General features: G+C 44.4%; 1 protein-coding gene across 5 annotated transcripts in view; it reads right to left on the minus strand.

The window, feature by feature from the left end:
• The window catches only part of CHDH (choline dehydrogenase), a 59,430-nt gene extending 46,543 nt beyond the window's left edge, over positions 1-12,887 (minus strand). For 3 of the 5 annotated variants that reach the window (XM_081848878.1, XM_081848877.1, XM_081848876.1), the window contains exons 1-7: positions 12,189-12,887; positions 5,831-6,637; positions 4,294-4,445; positions 3,180-3,309; positions 2,825-2,959; positions 1,841-1,983; positions 247-349 (exon numbers count right to left, since the gene is read on the minus strand). In XM_081848878.1, the coding sequence (XP_081705004.1) occupies positions 247-349; positions 1,841-1,983; positions 2,825-2,959; positions 3,180-3,309; positions 4,294-4,445; positions 5,831-6,584 (1,417 nt within the window). In that variant the 5' untranslated portion in view covers positions 6,585-6,637; positions 12,189-12,887. The remainder of the gene's footprint in view (positions 1-246; positions 350-1,840; positions 1,984-2,824; positions 2,960-3,179; positions 3,310-4,293; positions 4,446-5,830; positions 6,638-12,188) is intronic. The other 2 variants (XM_081848875.1, XM_081848874.1) reach the window with 2 other exon arrangements.
• Positions 12,888-18,441: the final 5,554 nt, after the last annotated feature.

Raw genomic sequence — 18,441 nt, forward strand, 5'->3', positions numbered from 1 at the left:
ATTATTTAATAATGGTGGTGGTGATGACTATGACCACAACAACAACGGTTACACATGTGGGGAAACATAGTTATCTGAGAGAACTGAGCTCTCAGTAGATGATACATGACCACTTTGCCATGTCCTACATAGTTTGGGATGGATGGAAAATGATACTAAAACAAAATACAAAGCAGTGCTCTCATGGTTTTGAACCACAAACCAAAAGGGACAAGGTATAGAATACAGATAACCTATGCAACTTACCTGTTGACAAATAGTTGGGCTCAAGGACAGGATGCTCTCTTGGGTCTGTACTTTTCAGCTTTAGCCATCCTACACTCGTACTTCGCATAGGTCCAACATGAACCTGCAACAGCCCCCAAAGAATATGAAATAAGCTATCAGGATGTTCTTTCTAAATTAATACAGTTTTAAAAACTGACTTCTCTATAAGTTGTCCATAGTACATCTGAATACAAGAACCTCAGCTCCAAAACAGTTAATCCCTAACCCACAATGCAGACACAACATCCTCCTCAAAACACCCCACTGCCAAACAAACCACCATACAAAAACAGGAGGCATTACATGTGCACCCTCAAAAACAATATCCAGGGGCATCTCCCCCCTCAATCATTCCACCTTCCCCTAACACAGCAGGCGGCAGCAAGGTCCCTTTTCGCCTTTTCTGAAGAATTCTGAGGTGAGGCTGTGAGGCCTCCACTCTCTTTCTTTCCTTTCTTATGAAAAATTATTACTATTACTATAATTATATTTTTAATTTATATTCCACCTTTTTCCCAGTCCAGGACTCAAGGCGGCTTCCATAAAGAAAATAGAACAAGATGTCCTGATTCCACATGCATCCCAGAAGCATTAATGGGAAGGGGAAGTAAAGAAGAATAGAGCATGTGCAGGCCTGTGGGTCTCTTTGTAGTCAACCCAGCCACAGACGAAGATAGAAGAAAAAGGAGAGAGTCTGCAAAAATGATTTTTTTTTTAATTAAAAACCCAGAAGTGACAGGGAATCCCACTGGGCACCAACGAAAATATCTGATGGATACAATGGCATCTGTGGGTGCCATGTTGAGGGGTACCATGAAAGAAAAATGGTCTGGTTTAGATCTTTCTCTGTTGTTTTACTATGACAGAGTGATTACCAAGGATGCTGAAAGACATAATCTAACTTTTCTATTTACAGTGGTACCTCGGGTTACAAATGCTTCAGGTTACAGACTCCGCTAACCTGGAAGTAGTACCTTGGGTTAAGAACTTTACTTCAGGATAAGAACAGAAATTGCGCAGCAGCGGCGTGGCAGGCCCCATTAGCTAAAGTGGTACCTCAGGTTAAGAACAGTTTTGACGAGGGCCTGCTCGTCATCAGAAATAATCAGTCTCACGCCAGGATGGATTGAAAGAGCCTAACCAGCTAAAAAGCTGCTGCAGCCCAGCATTTATTATTTGAACAGTAAAAAACTTACAACATTGTATCAACCCGGCAGCTAAAGACAATACCATACATGGAAGTCACCCCATCACCAGGCTACGCTATGTGGACCAATCACTGGGATTGCATGAGCTGTTCATGCGCTGATCATGCCCAGCACAGCCTGCCCTGCCAAAAGGTCAGGCTGCAGTAAATTTCCACCCATGCGCCCATTTTACCACATAGGCACAAACAACCATTTTCCTACATGTTTTCCTACACAGTTTCAGGTTAAGAACGGACCCCCAGAACGAATTAAGTTCTTAACCAGAGGTACCACTGTATATGCTACAGGTAAAATGGAATTATGGCAGCACAATTTTTCAGGTAGTACTTCTGTTTCTTCATAATTAGTGTTCTTGTACCACTCACTTGGTAAGCTTCCAGTTGAGAAGCAACACGTCCATGATCAATCACCTGAGAAGGGAGGAAGTGGAACTGAATATCTGGATGAGAAACTCCAGGTCGACTTCTGATAAATCCCCCAGACTCTAGATGAGCAGTGGCTCCGTCTCCTGAAGAATGGAAATACCACAGGGGAGATTCAGAAATTGTGTAATGGGGAAGATAATTTTGTTTTTTATATAAAAAACAGTTCCGGCTGAGAGAAAGCATATTTCTGGCAATATCCTTTCTGAAGGATTCTGAGGGATATTTGACTCCTGTGTGTGGAGGTAGAAGACGCAGTTGGAGGGGAACACGTGGAAGAAACACTAGTTATCTTGATGCTAAAATGTGGATCCTGGACAGCCGTGTTCTCAGAAGAAAGCCCCACTAAAGTCAGTAAGATTAACTGACAAACTAAGAGCAGGCAGGAGGAAGGTGGTTAGAAGAGGCAGCCAGCCAGCCTAGTAATCCACTGTCTCCATCACTGCTTAGGATAAAGAATCAGCAGGGATAAGGTGGTGGCGGCAGATCGCAATGCCAGCTGGCTGCCACTTCTGACCTCCTTCCTGCAGGGCTCCACCTACCAGGTCACTCCTTTGTCCTGCTTGGCTGCATCAGCATGAGACGGAATGGGAAAGGTCTCGAGGGTTATTGGGGTGAGGAGGAGGGTGTTGGCAAGGGCTAGATGTAGGTGTTGGGCATGCTGTAAGGGACTAGCAAGGTCCAGGGGTGGGGAGTTGTCAAGGGGGGTCTGGTGAGGGAATCTTGGTAAAGGGTATAGGTGGGGTTGGTGAATGAAGAGGTTAGTGGGGGGGGGCTGGTATAGATAAAATGTGTTTACTGGTCAAAGGTTTCTCTAATTAGAGTGCTCACAGGTATGTACATTCACTTGGATAGCCCCTTTTTATTTTAAAAGCCAATTTGCTATCCCTACCTAACAGCATCACATGACACTATTTTAAGTCCTACCTGTACATTTCCAGAACCATTCAAGCCCAATCTTGACCATCTGAAGAGGCTTTTGTGCTTTATACAATGTTATAGGTTGAGTGCATTTCTGTTGTACGTACACTTCTAAATGATCTTGAAGATTCTGGCCAACTCCTAGTAGAAACAAAAACAACAAAACTGCCAACATTATAGAAATAAGTACAGCTTGGACTCTAAGATAAGGTAACTTAAGGAACAACATGGGGGTAAAGTTTTCCCTCACTCCCTGCAGCTGACTAACTTCCTTTAGTTAACTTATCTTAGATTCCAAGGCAAGCAGTTGATCAGTGTAAGTAGAACTATATTCAACCCAAACACAGTATTAGACACACACCTGAAAGGTTGCAGACAACAGGAATTCCTAATTTTTTTAGGTCATCTGCATTTCCAACTCCAGACAGCATAAGTAACTGTGGGGAATTTATCGCACCTCCACTTAAAATAACTTCTTTACTAGCAAAAACCTGAAATAAAAGAAAGCTAATTGTTAATAAATATAATTTTGATACAATAAAATCAGTATTTCAAAACAACCTTTCAGAGAGCAGCTGGGTCATAAATGTCAATTTCCATACTATTTGTGTTAGGCCAGACAGCTGGAGTCTAGACAGTCATCCGGATCTGTTTCACAAACACGCAAGATGTAACCGGCTGTGCATTCACATAAACAATACTCTTCTATATATTCTTATCGCAATATTAAATGTTTATCTTGCACATAAACAACACATTTTGTTGCCGTTTAGTCATGTCCGACTCTTCGTGACCCCATGGACCAGAGCATGCCAGGCACTTGTTTTCCACTGCCTCCCGCAGTTTGGTCAAACTCATGTTAGTAGCTTTAAGAACACTGTCCAACCATCTCGTCCTCTGTTGTCCCCTTCTCCTTGTGCCCTCCATCTTTCCCAACATCAGGGTCTTTTCCAGGGAGTCTTCTCTTCTCATGAGGTGGCCAAAGTATTGGAGCCTCAGCTTCAGCATCTGTCCTTCCAGTGAGCACTCAGGGCTGATTTCCTTAAGAATGGATAGGTTTGATCTTCTTGCAGTCCATGGGACTCTCAAGAGTCTCCTCCAGCACCATAATTCAAAAGCATCAATTCTTCGGCGATAAAGTGCAATAATGTAGACGGAAGTCCCAATAGATCAGTTCATTCATAAAGACCAAATATCTGCTAGTTTCTGTTCCACGTATGTTCATAAAGTCCATATTGGAGCCTACTACAGTTCTACAGAGTTGACAAGGATTTCCGGAATAATGCCTTGTTTCACTCTCATGGGCTTCATCAGTGGTGCATGTTCATATGTAGTATATCAAAGTTTCATTTGTCCCAGTGTAACTACTTCAAGCCTTATTATAAGTCTGCTGCAGTAACATTTTATTTTTATCGCAACTAAAAATCTATTACCTTTCCAGAAATTACTTTCTGGATAGGAAATTTAAATCTTACCTTTTTCTTTTCTCCATTTTTAACATACTCAATGCCAATGGCTTTGGTCCCTTCAAACAAAATTTTTGTAACAAGTGTACTGTCTTCTGCGGACAAGTTTGGGCGTGGCAATGCAGGACGAAGGTAAGCACTAGCTGTGCTCCATCTTTGACCTACAAAATATAGGTTTACATATGACAGAAGTAACCAAAATAATCTATGCCCTTTCAGAGCTACAGAAATGACTTCCTTGCTGTTTTGAAATTCTGCATTTGTTGTTCTCCTTTAAAATAACTGCTCCAATCCAGCAACTTGCGATCTATTAACTTGCCCACTGGAATAAGTTTACACACACACATATATCTCCCATACATAATATGGAAGGGGGGGGACACCCTGCTGGGCAGGACGCTGTGTGAATTTATCACTTCTGCCCCTAACTGAAGTTCTTCCTCAATCTATAGAATCACAAATATAACACTCTATGCCTATTGCTGTACTCTTAATCCCACCTGACTCCAAAAACTGACAGTGCTGATCACCTTTGCTGGGGGCAAGGGAAGGGTTTGAATAGTAGTTTTGTGGACCGGGTGCATAATACCTTGCAAAAAAGAGAGAGAGAGAGAGAGAAAGAGACTATCTACATTTAAGAATTAAATGCAAATCAAGTGGTTAAAAGTGCTGTCAAAGATTATTCTAGAAATTTAGTGGGTGCAAAGATGGCCATCAGTTGGCATTCTCATTCAGCCAGAAAAACTAATTTCAGTAAACTGACAAATCAGTTCTACTGAAGTGAATGCTTTCTGCAGATTGGTTTCCATAGTAATTCCATATTCGATCATTTAATCCAAGTCAACAAGCCATGTTTACCAGAAGAGAGGCAAATTAGATACCTTTGTGTGGTTATTGTTGCTGTTTCACACTCATTTCTGGCTTCCCTAACTAACCCCGCAGCAACTCCTTATACATATTAATTTTGTTGAATAAAAAAAAGAATATAAGACCCTGCCGGATCAGACAAATGGCCCATCTGGTCCAACATCCTGTTCTCACAGTGGTCTTGTATTTGGCTCGCAAGTTGGATTCAAACACAAGAGCTCACTTCCCCACCCTCTAGTTTCCAGAAACTGGTATTCCAGAAGCACTGCTGCCTCAAACTGTGGAGGCAGAGCATTGGCTTCATGGCTAGTAGCCATCCACAGCCCTCTCCTCCATGAATTTGTCTAATCCTCTTTGAAAGTGTTGGTGGCCATCACTGCCTCCTGTGGGAGCAAGTTCCATGGTTTAAATATGCACTGCGTGAAGAAGTAACAGAATACATAAAATAAACACACCTTGCAAATATACATAGCATAGAAAGATCAGCAGAAGTGATCCAACTGTCTTTTGGATAAACTTGTCCATCATTAGTGATTTTACTGAGAAATCCTTGGCAAACTTCCAAGGAATCTCAGGGCTTCACGGCACACTGTTTCAAAAACAATTGTGATTATCCATGTAGAATGATTATTATTATTTGGTAAATAGACAAATTTACAAACATTATTTGAAGGCTAACCTTTGTGTATTGTCATATCCATCCAACCAAAGCCTTCTTGTTGAAAGCCATTCATATCCTCTGTGAAGGGATACCCAGCTTGTTGAGCTGCATCCAAAAATGCACGGTGAAGAGGGTTTTTTGTTTTTCCCCTGGACACATTAAGTGGACCATTCCCACCTCGATACAAATCAGCACCCAGCTCATGTGTCTGTGCTTTCTTAAAATATGGCAAACAAAACTCATAATCCCATCCAACAGCCCCTTCCTTGCTCCACCTGTTGTAATCCTCTGCGTGGCCCCGAATATACACCATAGCATTGAGGGATGATGATCCCCCCCACACTCTTCCTCTGGGCCAATACATAATTCGATTATCCATGTGCTTCTGTGGTGTTGTGTGGTAATACCAGTTATATTTCTCATCACATAGGTTGTAGGTTAGTGCAGCGGGCATATGGATCTTCCACAGCAATTGCTTGCTATCCAAAATGGTATCTTTTGGCCCGGCTTCCAGAAGTTTAACAGTGCTGTGAGGATCTTCTGTCAATCGGCTGGCTAATACACATCCTGCAGATCCAGCTCCAACAATTACATAACTGAAAGAATCCACATTCTTGGCACTAACTTGAGATAAAGCTCGTGAAGTGTTCAGTTGTTGTCCACTGAAGGCTTTGGAATTTTTCAGCGTATGTTTTCCAATTAATAATGTTCCTACTCTATGCATTTGGCAGGCAAAACCACATTTTAGAAATTCTTTGAGTAAATAAGACATGTTTTCCTCCGTGGATCTTCTGGTATACACAATATAGGTTCAAATACTTTAACCTAGAAAAAGAAAAAGAAATCTCAATAATTGAAATGTATGACTCAAATAGATAAATCTTAACAAACAGGTTTGTAAATATGTGGTCTGAATCATAAATTTAAGCCCTAATACTGTTGTAGTAGAAACAAAAACATGGTCAGTTGCAGGGCTATCCTGTTGATAACTTTCCAGACATGTAACTATACTAGTCTGTTGCAGCAAAAACAACAGAGCGTCTTAAAGACTAGCAAATTTATTGTGGCACAAGCGCTTTGGAATATCTTTGGCATATCACCCACTTCATCAGCTCCACCTGGTATGCAGGCTAAGACCCTACCTGCTTCGCCAGACTGTCTCGCCAGAGTGGTGCATGCTCTAGTTATCTCCCACTTGGACTACTGCAATGCGCTCTACATGGGACTACCTTTGAAGGTGACCCGGAAACTACAACTAATCCAGAATGCGGCAGCTAGACTGGTGACTGGGGGCAGCCGCCAAGACCACATAACACCCGTCTTAAAAGACCTACACTGGCTCCCAGTACGTTTCTGAGCACAATTCAAAGTGTTGGTGTTGACCTTTAAAGCCCTAAAAGGCCTCGGCCCAGTATATCTGAAGGAGCGTCTCCACCCCCATCGTTCTGCCCGGACGCTGAGGTCCAGCGCCGAGGGCCTTCTGGCAGTTCCCTCATTGCAAGAAGCAAAGCTACAGGGAACCAGGCAGAGGGCCTTCTTGGTAGTGGTGCCCGCCCTGTGGAACACCCTCCCATCAGATGTCAAAGAGATAAACAACTATTCAGAAGACATCTGAAGGCAGCCCTGTTCAGGGAAGTTTTTAATGTGTGACATCTTAGTGTATTTTTGGTCTTTGTGGAAGCCGCCCAGGGTGGCTGGAGAAACCCAGCCAGATGGGCGGGGTACAAACAATAAGTTATTATTATTATTAATCAAATCCAAGACTCTTTATTTTCAATGCCAGGATGTATGTGTTATCGCCAACAGTGATTTTGTGAATAGCCCCTGTTAATGGTGTAATTATCTTTTTTTAATTTTTTAAAATTAATTTTCCACATTTATAACAGAAATAACATACAAAAACAAAAGAAAACACATTACAATACTAAATATAGAAAAAGAGAAAAAGGGGGGGGACACTTACTTCTAAAACCTAATTTAACTTTCATTGTTAACTGACTTCCTCAAATCCCCCCAATTGAATTTCATTGTATCACCTTGTAACAGTTCTCCAAAATCATATTTCTAATAAAATTTACTTCTTCAATTTACTATACTCTTATTAACGGTGTAATTATCACTGCCTGCACTTCCTGCATTTCATTTTCCTCTTATCTCATTGTTTGCAGTCCTACCCCCACCCCCACCCCCCTGTGTATATGAGAGCTTCTGAGGGAGATGTCATAGTGTGAGCAAAATGGTGCAAATGCAGACGGTTCAATTAATATGTTGGACTGTACTGGGCTTTAAAGGTTAAAACCAGTACTTTAAACTCAATCCAGAAACAAACTAGAAAGCAGTGCAATCAATATAACGCAGGTGTCGCTGGTACCATACTCCCATCAAGGCTCTGGCAGCCGTACTGTGAACCAGCTGAAAATGTAGAGTGTATCACAGGAGTCTAGAGTAGACTTGCCCAGAACAGGGTTCCTCAAACCGGTCCGCGGGCCAGATCCGGTCAGCCATGGTCCTGAACCCAGCCTGCCTGGCAGATCGCTCCAGACCCGCCACCCTCGGCAAGGCCCGAGGCTCAGAAACGGGTGGGCGGGAAGAGCCCTGAGGTAAAAGCACATGTAACAAAGCCCTGGTAACGCAGTTGCTACCTCCGGTGCTAGCAGCTTGATAACAGCGCACTGCCCCTTTAAGCCGCCGGAGGGCAGGACTGCGAAGGAACCCCTTCCATGCCAGCCCTTATCCTCCTCCCTTCCCCTCAGACGGGCTCCGTTGCTCAGCATTTTTTTTTGTAAAGCCAAAGTTGTTCAGCTGGGGGGGGGGATCGACCCCACAATTGACCAGTACAGTGGTACCTTAGGTTACATACGCTTCAGGTTACAGACTCCGCTAACCCAGAAATAGTGCTTCAGGTTAAGAACCTTGCTTCAGGATGAGAACAGAAATCGTGCTCCGACGGTGTGGCGGCAGCAGGAGGCCCCATTAGCTAAAGTGGTGCTTCAGTTTAAGAACAGTTTCAGGTTAAGAACAGACCTCCGGAACGAATTAAGTACTTAACCCGAGGTACCACTGTAGATCCCAATCGACCTGTTTGACATGCCTGGTCTAAGAGAGGTCTAAGAGAACAGGATAACATCTCTCACTGGGCCATTTTCTGGTGTAAGTCATCGTCCAGAATTTAAAAAGCCAATTGCCATTCCATAAATGGCTCTGAAGCCACACTGAAATACAGTGGTACCTTGGGTTCCAGACGCTTCAGCTTAGGATTCTCCGCTAACCCAGAAATAGTACCTTGGGTTAAGAAACTTTGCTTCAGGATGAGAACAGAAATCGTGCGGCGGCAGGCCCCATTAGCTAAAGTGGTACCTCAGGTTAAGAACAGTTTCAGGTTAAGAACGGACCTCCAGAACAAATTAAGTTCTTAACCCGAGGTACCACTGTAGATTCATAGAATCAACATAATCCAATACTATCTGGTGTTAGAAGACCACCGCCCAATCCAATACCTTGTTCAAAAATGGCAAATTAGAGACTGGATGGTACTTCTCCAGTGCCACTGGATCTAAATTTGGTTATTTTAGGAGTGGGTTAACATGCATATTTTAAATTGTGTGCCAAGTACTCAGAAAACTATTGCCAATTCCTCCAAGTTCTAATCTACAACAAGGCTCTCTTATTATTGACACAGCTAAGATATTTCTGTAGCTTTGTCAGAGCTACATAATCTCAGATCATGTCTATTTCACAGAACAGAATTTGTGTACAGTGAAAGTAGAGGATCATTCTGAGGGCTAATAATAATGGAAGGGTTGGAATGTTTCATAATAAATATGAAAAATGAAAAAATAATGAAAAAATAATGTTACTTTAAATGAGTACAAGTTACTGCAACTATGATGGTGGAACTTGATTTCATGCTTTGTTCTTCAAGGTAATCTAGATAACTAGGTTTTTTGAGGGACTAGGGATATCTTACAGAGAACTTTCAGCACCCTCAACAAAGCTATGTCCTTGTTTCCTAGACTTAGACAGTCAAACAAACATTTTCAACTTGCTAAATTCCTAGCTGAGGAAAGCTTCTGAGAATCTTTCAGTCTTATTTTGGCAGGAATCACCATTCTCAACACACTAAATGGGAGTGTGATGATGCCAGCCTACTTCTTTTCCTGTAGACAAATATCGTCTAACCTAAATTTCTGACTTCCTTTCGCCCCTATCATTTTGAGCAGAGTCCTAATATAGTATGTAAGCATCGTGTAAAAAGGCTCCATGTGTTTACTTGGAGCTGTTTTGCCTAGCCCACTGCAAGTCACAGGCATGCCGCTGACCTTTAATGATGGAGGAGGAAGTCCAGGGAGAATGCTCACACATAGGCTTCCACATGATTGAGCTCCATATCCCTGATCCCACAGAAGCCTGTTCACAAGCAACTGTTCCACAGAATCACAGAATTGTAGAATCGAAAGAGATCCCCAAGAGTCATCTAGTATAGACATTTAGTGGGCGAGCCCTGTGGCAATTAACATATAAAGGAATTACATTAAGTTTTAAATGCTCAAATATCTCTTTTTAATCATTTTGGATGTATATTTTGGGTGTAAGTGGTATTAGTGGATAGTCCATGGAATCAGGCATATCTGCAATAAACTTATGGTGATAAAGAGGCTTGCAACACTATCAAGGGACAACTTTAAAATACAGTGGTACCTCGGGTTAAGTACTTAATTCGTTCCGGAGGTCTGTTCTTCACCTGAAACTGTTCTTAACCTGAAGCACCACTTTAGCTAATGGGGCCGCCGCAGCACGATTTCTATTCTCATCCTGAAGCAAAGTTCTTAACCCGAGGTACGACTTCTGGGTTAGCGGAGTCTGTAACCTGAAGCGTCTGTAACCTGAAGCGTATGTAACCCGAGGTACCACTGTAGGTTTAAATGAGGGGCATCCCTCGGAAACAAAGACACTTGAAAAACATGGAAATAGTCCGTGTGGAGGTAGTAATGCTTCTGAATAGCAGTTATTTGAAACTGAAGGAAAAGGAAGTGCTTGGGTGTTTGCAGGTTTCTCACTGGTATCTGGCTGGCAATTGCGAGAACAAGGTGCTGGATTAGAAGGGCTATAGGCCTCGGTCCAGTATACCTGAAGGAGCGTCTCCACCCCCATCGTTCAGTCCGGATGCTGAGGTCCAGCTCCGAGAGCCTTCTGGCGGTTCCCTCACTGTGAGAAGTGAGGTTACAGGGAACCAGGCAGAGGGCCTTCTCAGTAGTGCCGCATGCCCTGTGGAACGCCCTCCCATCAGATGTCAAGGAAATAAATAGATATCTGACTTTTAGAAGACATCTGAAGGCAGCCCTATTTAGGGAAGTTTTTAATGATTAATGTTTTATCATGTTCTTACTACAGTGGTACCTCAGGTTACATACGCTTCAGGTTACATATGCTTCAGGTTACAGACTCCACTAACCCAGAAATAGTGCTTTAGGTTAAGAATTTTGCTTCAGGATGAGAACAGAAATCATGCTCTGGCGGCACGGCAGCAGCAGGAGGCCCCATTAGCTAAAGTGGTGCTTCAGGTTAAGAACAGTTTCAGGTTAAGAACGGACCTCTGGAACGAATTAAATACTTAACCGGAGGTACCACTGTATTCTGTTGGGAGCCACCCAGAGTGGCTGGGGAAACCCAGCCAGATGAGTGTGGTATCAGTAATAAATTATTATTTTATTATTATTATAGGTCGGGTCCTGCAAGGCTCTTTTGTTCAGATGCCAACAAAGGACCTGAGCAAGCAAACTTGTTTTCTTCTGCCCCTGTTTAAAAGGCGGGGGGGGGGGTAGGGGAGAGAATACCTACAGCAGAGTCGAGGCCCCCAAATGAAGATAACCCCCCTGTCATCCACCTCCCCTTAACACCTGCTGTCTTGCTAGAAAGTTCTCAAGGATCTGGCCCACACTTGTGAAGGCCTGCGTCGTGCCTCCTTGAGAAAGCCCCATTGATCGGTTCAGGACCATGCGAGCAACCTGCTGAGGGAGCCAGCAAGTCTGCTGTTGACTGGGATCATACGGGGCCGGAATGAGATAATATTTCCCAACCAGATGCTTACTTTATATATATATACTGTATAGGGAGGGGGTGGCTGGTCACGTAAAGAGCAGCAGGCAGGAGAGCCGGGGCGAGGGGCGGGGCGAGGGGCGAGCAAAGAGCGCGTTTCTGAGGCGACTCCCGCCACCCAAAGCCACCCCGCTGGCGCGCGCCCTCGTCTACTCGGCCTGCACCCCCTTTTTTCCCGCCTTCGTAACGGCCCTTCTCTCTCCCAACCGCAGTCTCGCCGACTTGGGCCAGGCTCGTGGTGGTTGTTTTCTCCTCCAGCCACTTTACTTTACCCAGTCACACAAACCGAAGTTCGTTCTCTCGTCCCCGAAAGCACCGGCGCCTCCGCCGTCTCTGCAGCTTCCCTCACTCATTCGCCACCCCGCGCACCCTTTCCTTCTCCGTTGCGCAGACGCGCAACTTTTTTTGACGGGGGGCTGACGGGCATTTGGCAAGTCCAAAGAGCAAGCAGGCAGGCAGGCAGGCATTGGAAAGGGGCGTGTTCCTAAAGGGGGCTGGCCGGCCTGGACCCTTGTACCAAATATATACAAATATATATACAGTATACACAGAGAGAAAGAGAGAGCCCCCCCCCTTCAGGAACACGCCCCTTTCTATTGCATGCCATTCGCAGGCTGCCTGATTGCAACTGGGACTTGCCAAGTCCAAATGAAAAATTCCTCTCTCGGTCGCGCACTCGGGAAATCGGTCCAAGTGCCCCTTGGACTCGCTCTGTGTGGGAAGAAGAGGAGCCCGGCTTCCCCGCTCGTCTCTCTCTCTCTCTCTCTCTCTCTCTCTCTCTCTCTCTCGGCGAGGGGGAGGGACAAAAGCGCGCCGAATGAATGGCGCCCTTGTGTCCCTGAGTTGCAGTTAGCCCGCAGCAGAAAACATCTCAGCATGCCGTGCAGGTTTTTCCAGATCGCATCTGGTTTCTTTCGACGCTTCCGTCTCCCTTCCCCCGCTTTTCTTCTATATCAGCATGGCAGGGGTGATATAAATATAGCCGCTTCCTAGGAAAGAGTTATTTGACTTTTGGCTTCCTAGGAAAGAGTTATTTGACTTTATTTGACTTTATCTGAAGAAGTGTGCATGCACACGAAAGCTCATACCTAGAACTAACTCAGTTGGTCTTTAAGGTGCTACTGGAAGGAATTTTTTTATTTTGTTTTGACTTTAGGAGTTCCACAGAAAAGGAAGCGCGCTTCAGCTGTAACTTGAAAAGGATTAAAAGACACACACGTGGGCAATCATACCTTGTGCTGCGTTGCTTTCCTGAAAACTATGCTTCCATAAATTGTTTCCCTCGTGTTACACCACTTCCTTCTCTGACTGCTGTTGTCCAAGAAGGAATGCGAAGACCCCATATCTCCTTTTCTACTGAAGCCTCCAGCGGTTTGGGTGAAACACTGAACTAAATGACTTAGATTGAACCATCATATTGTAGAGTTGGAAGGGATCCTGAGGGTCATCTAGTCCAACCCCCTGCAATGCAGAAATCTCGACAAGCATTTCCTCATCCCAATTAAATGCTTTGTAAAACGCCTATGAAATCATACTGGACTGCTTAACTTTAGCAAACGTGATAGCTGTTTTATTGCTGCTGCACCACCAGCCTTAGCCAAAAAATCAATTTCATTTGCATATTGAAACATGAAAAGTTACGGGAAAGGTGATACACACAAAAAATACCCTTCATAGGCGTTTTACAAAGCATTTAATCTAGGGTCTCCTCAACCAGTTAGGAAACAACTCCTTTGTGCTTCTTTTCCCTTTGTAAAATGGAGCTCCAATTTCTTGTTACTGCATGCAATTTAACTCTTTCAGATATGTTTTTGGAAAAATTACATATAGTGTTAGATTTAAGTTTCATTTAGATACCATAGAAATCAATGGTACCAATTTTTCACACTGACGTCAGTTGGCTCTAAATTCTACTTAACCATCTGGATCTTTTCCAGCTGATAGTATTAGTGACAGCATCAGTAAACGAAATATTTTAATTTGGGAGTTGTTCTCTCATTGCAGACTACTTTAAACAATACTGCTTTAAACAATCATGGTTTCCTCCAGAGATTCTTGGGAGCTGTAGTTCATTCAACATGCTGGGAATTGTTAGGAGACCCTCCTATTCCTGTCAAAGCTACTGGGAATGATAGTTAAACCATTATGGGAATTGTTACGCTGTGAGAGGAACAGGGGTCTCCTAACAACTCCTTAACAATCTACAGCAGGGGTCAGCAAACTTTTTCAGGAGGGGGTCGGTCGACTGTCCCTCAGACCTTGTGGGGAGCCAGATTATATGGGGGGGGGAATGAACGCATTCCTATGCCCCACAAATAACCCAGAGATGCATTTTAAATAAAAGCACACATTCTACTCATGTAAAAACACGCTGATTCCTGGACTGTCCGAGGGCTGGATTTAGGAGACGATTGGGCCAGATCCGGTCCCCAGGCCTTAGTTTGCCTACCCATGATCTACAGCTACCAGGATTAGTGGTAGGGGAGCCATTACTGTTTAAACTGGTATGACTCTGCTTTAAATGTATAGTGCGGCTAGGGCCCAATAGAGTATGGTTACCAGACATCCCCGTGTCCCGGGGACAGTCCCCAGATTTACAAATCTGTCCCCTGACAAAATCCATCCCCGGAATGTCCCCGGATTTCATTTTATGTCCCCGGATTTATACTTTTAAGTGTTGTAGATTTATTAGAAGGGAATCAATGTTGCATGGTTGGTTCAATGGCACAAGACACATTATATGGGGACTTCCGGTGAAGCAACATGGTGGGCACCCTGGCAGCGAACAGCTCCTGAAGCTACCAGGCTTGCTCTGGGCTGCTGAGACTGCTGCTGCCGCTGCCGCTGCCACTACCACTACCAAAGGGGAACTGGGGATGCCTGGCGCATCAACTGGGGGAGCCAGTGACACACACACCGCACGCGACCCAAATCGAGCCAGGAGCAAGAGCACCCGGCAAACTGCCAAGTGGCGCTCCGGGGCCAGCAAAACCCCAGAGCCAATACAAAAGGAAAGGGGAGAGGAGGAGGAGGGAGAAAGAAGGAGAAAAAAGAAAGAAGACCCGACCTTGCTGCGCCGCTGTCGCTGAAGAGGTAGGAGAGCACCGGGAGGGCAAGGACATGTGGCCGAGCTTACCACAGAAGAGAAGATATTAATTCTTAATTTTTTTAAAATAACTTTTTTTTTCTTATTTCCCCCCCCCAAAAAAAGGCATCCCCGGGTTCATTGAAAAAAATCTGGTAACCTTACAATAGAGAGAAATGTCTGGCAGAGGCAGTGGTGTAGCGTGGGGGGTGCAGGGGGGGGCCAGCCGCACCAGGCGCAACATCTGGGTGGGGCGCTCGCCGCCTCCGGAGTCGCCGAAGAGCTTCGGGCGCAGGCTGTAGCAGAGCCCCATGTCTCGCGGAACCAACGAGCTGTGCGCGCGTCCGGGCTGAAGGCGTCCGGCAGGCAGCAGCTCTCAGCGCTCGCCGCGATCCCCGCGCGTCAAGGCCGTGGAGGGCGCGCCAGGCAGCCCCTCCTCACAGCCCCGCCGCCGCTACTGCAGCAGCTGGGCCATGTTGCATTTTCCTCGCCTCTGCCTCCTCCTCCTCCAGGCAAGCGGTGTCACTTGGGCGGCAGCGCCGGAGGCAACTCGCCTCAGATCACCTGACACGGACCCGCCGCCGCCGCCGCCGTGGCTACCTTACCGTAAATACCCCAGCCCAGGCAGCAGCAAGAAGAAGCTGGCAGCGGCAGCAGGTTAGGGGTTAGGGGCGCAAATTACTTGCCTTGCCTCGGGTTAGTGGGCGCAAATTACTTGCCTTGCCCCGGGTGCTGACAACCCACGCTATGCCGCTGGGCAGAGACACAGGAAGAATAGCCTGAGGACTATTCCACCATGTGTTTTAATGTTCCAGATCCCTTGTTTGTTTCTTTGTTTTTGTTTAAAATAAATCAGGCATGAAAGAGATAAAGATGGGAATAACATGTTATCTCGTTTGGTCCTAACTGTATAGCTAGATCACTAGATTGCACTCAGTATCTGCAGTGTTGACACAGTCTCATGAAATGAATCAGAATTACTTGATGGGAGTAATCAAATCGCTCTTACATATTCAAATTTCAGTTGACTTTTAGTTTCCAAAGTAAAGTCTACATTAACAGATAAAAGTCTATGTACTCAGCTGTTATCTGTGATTGCGATGTTTATACTTCTAGTACCCAAATCTGCTAAACTTATTTAATGTAAATCTGGTGAACATCCAACTTTTAAAGCAGAGACTGTCCACATTGGCTGAAACTCAATCCCATTATTTCAAACTTAAGCTAAAAGTCAACAGAAATGTATTAATTAACTATTATAATAATATTGTTAACCAGTAAATATATCATCTCTATCAAAGAATACCATTTATTTGTACTCTTTTTTGAGTGATATAATTCTGCTGTATGCAATTTTTTTGCTGGCTCTCTTTATCATGGGATTATTTTGTACTGTGAAGCATGGGTGAATGGCTAAATTATATTAACTACTGTAGAATTCCAAGGCTTTGTTTCATAGGGTTGGGAACAAATACCTGAACAAAGTAAGTGCAGGCTAAGTAGCAGCCTTCTTCTAGGCAATATAAGGTAGTTACGTTATGTAAAGAGTATATACAGTATTTTTGGTGTACAAGGAATCGAGGTGGGGGGGCTTGTCCCTCTCTCCTAGACATTTTATTGGCCATGGACTTGCCACTCCTATCCAGAAGCTGGTTTATGAATGGGCACATTTCCATTGGAATTGGATGTGAGCACGGTCTGGCTGCGACATCTGTCACCCTACTGATCTCCAGGGCTGATTTGACTGATCTGGTTGGTTATAGGCAGGTGTCCCCTTCCTCCTTCACCGCTCTATGTGCATCCCACCCAAAGCTGCGCACACGATGCAAGAGGACAATAATCCCAGACAGGAGTGTACTATTCAGTATCTTGGAATTTTGCTTGAATTGTTATAACCTACCCAATACTGAAGGTTCAGGTAGGTAGCCGTGTTGGTCTGATGCAGTCGAAATAAAAAATTAAAAAATTAAAAAATTATCCAGTAGCACCTTATAGACCAACTAAGTTTGTTCTGGTATAAGCTTTGGTGTGCATGCACACTTCTTGAAGTTGGTCTATAAGGTGCTACTGGACATTTTTATTTTGATACCAAAGGGTTTGACTTGGCAACAACACATTCAAATAATTTTAGAGCTACATAAAAGCACAGTTTGCTTTTATTTGTGTGAATGCGTGTAAAAAAAAATTGATTGGGATTTACAGATCTTACTTCCTGTATGTAACTAAGATGACAGACCCAACAAACTAAAGTCTGTGAATTATTGCTTAGAGGAATTCAATATAAGATGGAACTTTATTTCAAACAAAAGAAGAGCAAAATTATGGCCTGTCATTTATAGGTAGGAACCAATGATAGAGTACCTGTTTTGCATGCAGAAAATGTCAAGTTAAGTCCTTGGCATTTCCAGTTACAAGGAGCACTAGCAGATGATGGGAAATACCTCTGACTCACCTTGAGGAGTGGCTGCCAGTCAGGGTAGACAATGTTGGACTAGATGGACAAATATTCTGACCTCATATATGGCACCTTCTTATGTTACTATGATGTTATTAGATAAACATACCCAGGGTACAAACTACGTGCACCTCCCATTATTTCTGCATGGTACAGAGGCATTTTTAAAATTGCCACTTTCCTTGGAAAAATACATGGTAGCAAGATTCCCCCAATTACATTCCATGCATTAAGAAAATCACACCCATGCCAATGATCAAAGGCCCGGTTCTTGTGTGTGTGTGTGTGTGTGTGTGTGTGTGTGTGTGTGTGTGTGTGTACAAAATGACAGTGAGAAGTGACTCCTGTAAGGGCTGCCAAGTAGACTGTTGGTAAAATAAAATAAAAAATAAATAAAAAGGGGGGGTTCTGGACCTATGGTGGCTCTTTTATACAGATATAGTGCACATACGGAATAAGCAGCATAGATAATTCTGAGGGACTAGCAGTTTTGTAATGCTTAAGCCTCAATAATACATTCTGTGAAGGTTGTCATGCTTGTCTGTTACAGCAAACACACACCTAAAAACTTGCGCAGTAGCTTGCTGAGGTTAAGCAGAGATATCAGCTCTGGGTCTCACTAATCTAAGAGCAGGGGTGTACCCAGGGGTTGGTTAGGTTGGCCCCCGCTCAGGGTGCAGGCTCGCCCCCCCCCCCGCAAAAATCATGTCTCTTCACTTTGGCTCAGAGCAGCCAGAAGCCCATCTGTCCATGTACTCCCCAGGCACTCCTCTGATGCTTTGGTCAGCCAGGCAAGAAGCACAGGCTCCTCTGGGCACCTTGGCGGAGGAATCTGGTCACTGGCATGGCCCACTGCAGCAGCCCTGCAGGGAGCCCTCCCCATTGAGTTTCTGATCCATAGGAGCCAACTCCTAGGGGCCAAGGTAACATCAGCACCCTCACTAAAACAATTGAGTGGCCAGGGCCTCCCAAAGTTGATGAGCATTGCCACTG

The sequence above is a fragment of the Podarcis erhardii genome (assembly GCF_964252035.2).
Source record: "Podarcis erhardii genome assembly, chromosome: 2".
NCBI lineage: Eukaryota > Metazoa > Chordata > Lepidosauria > Squamata > Lacertidae > Podarcis > Podarcis erhardii.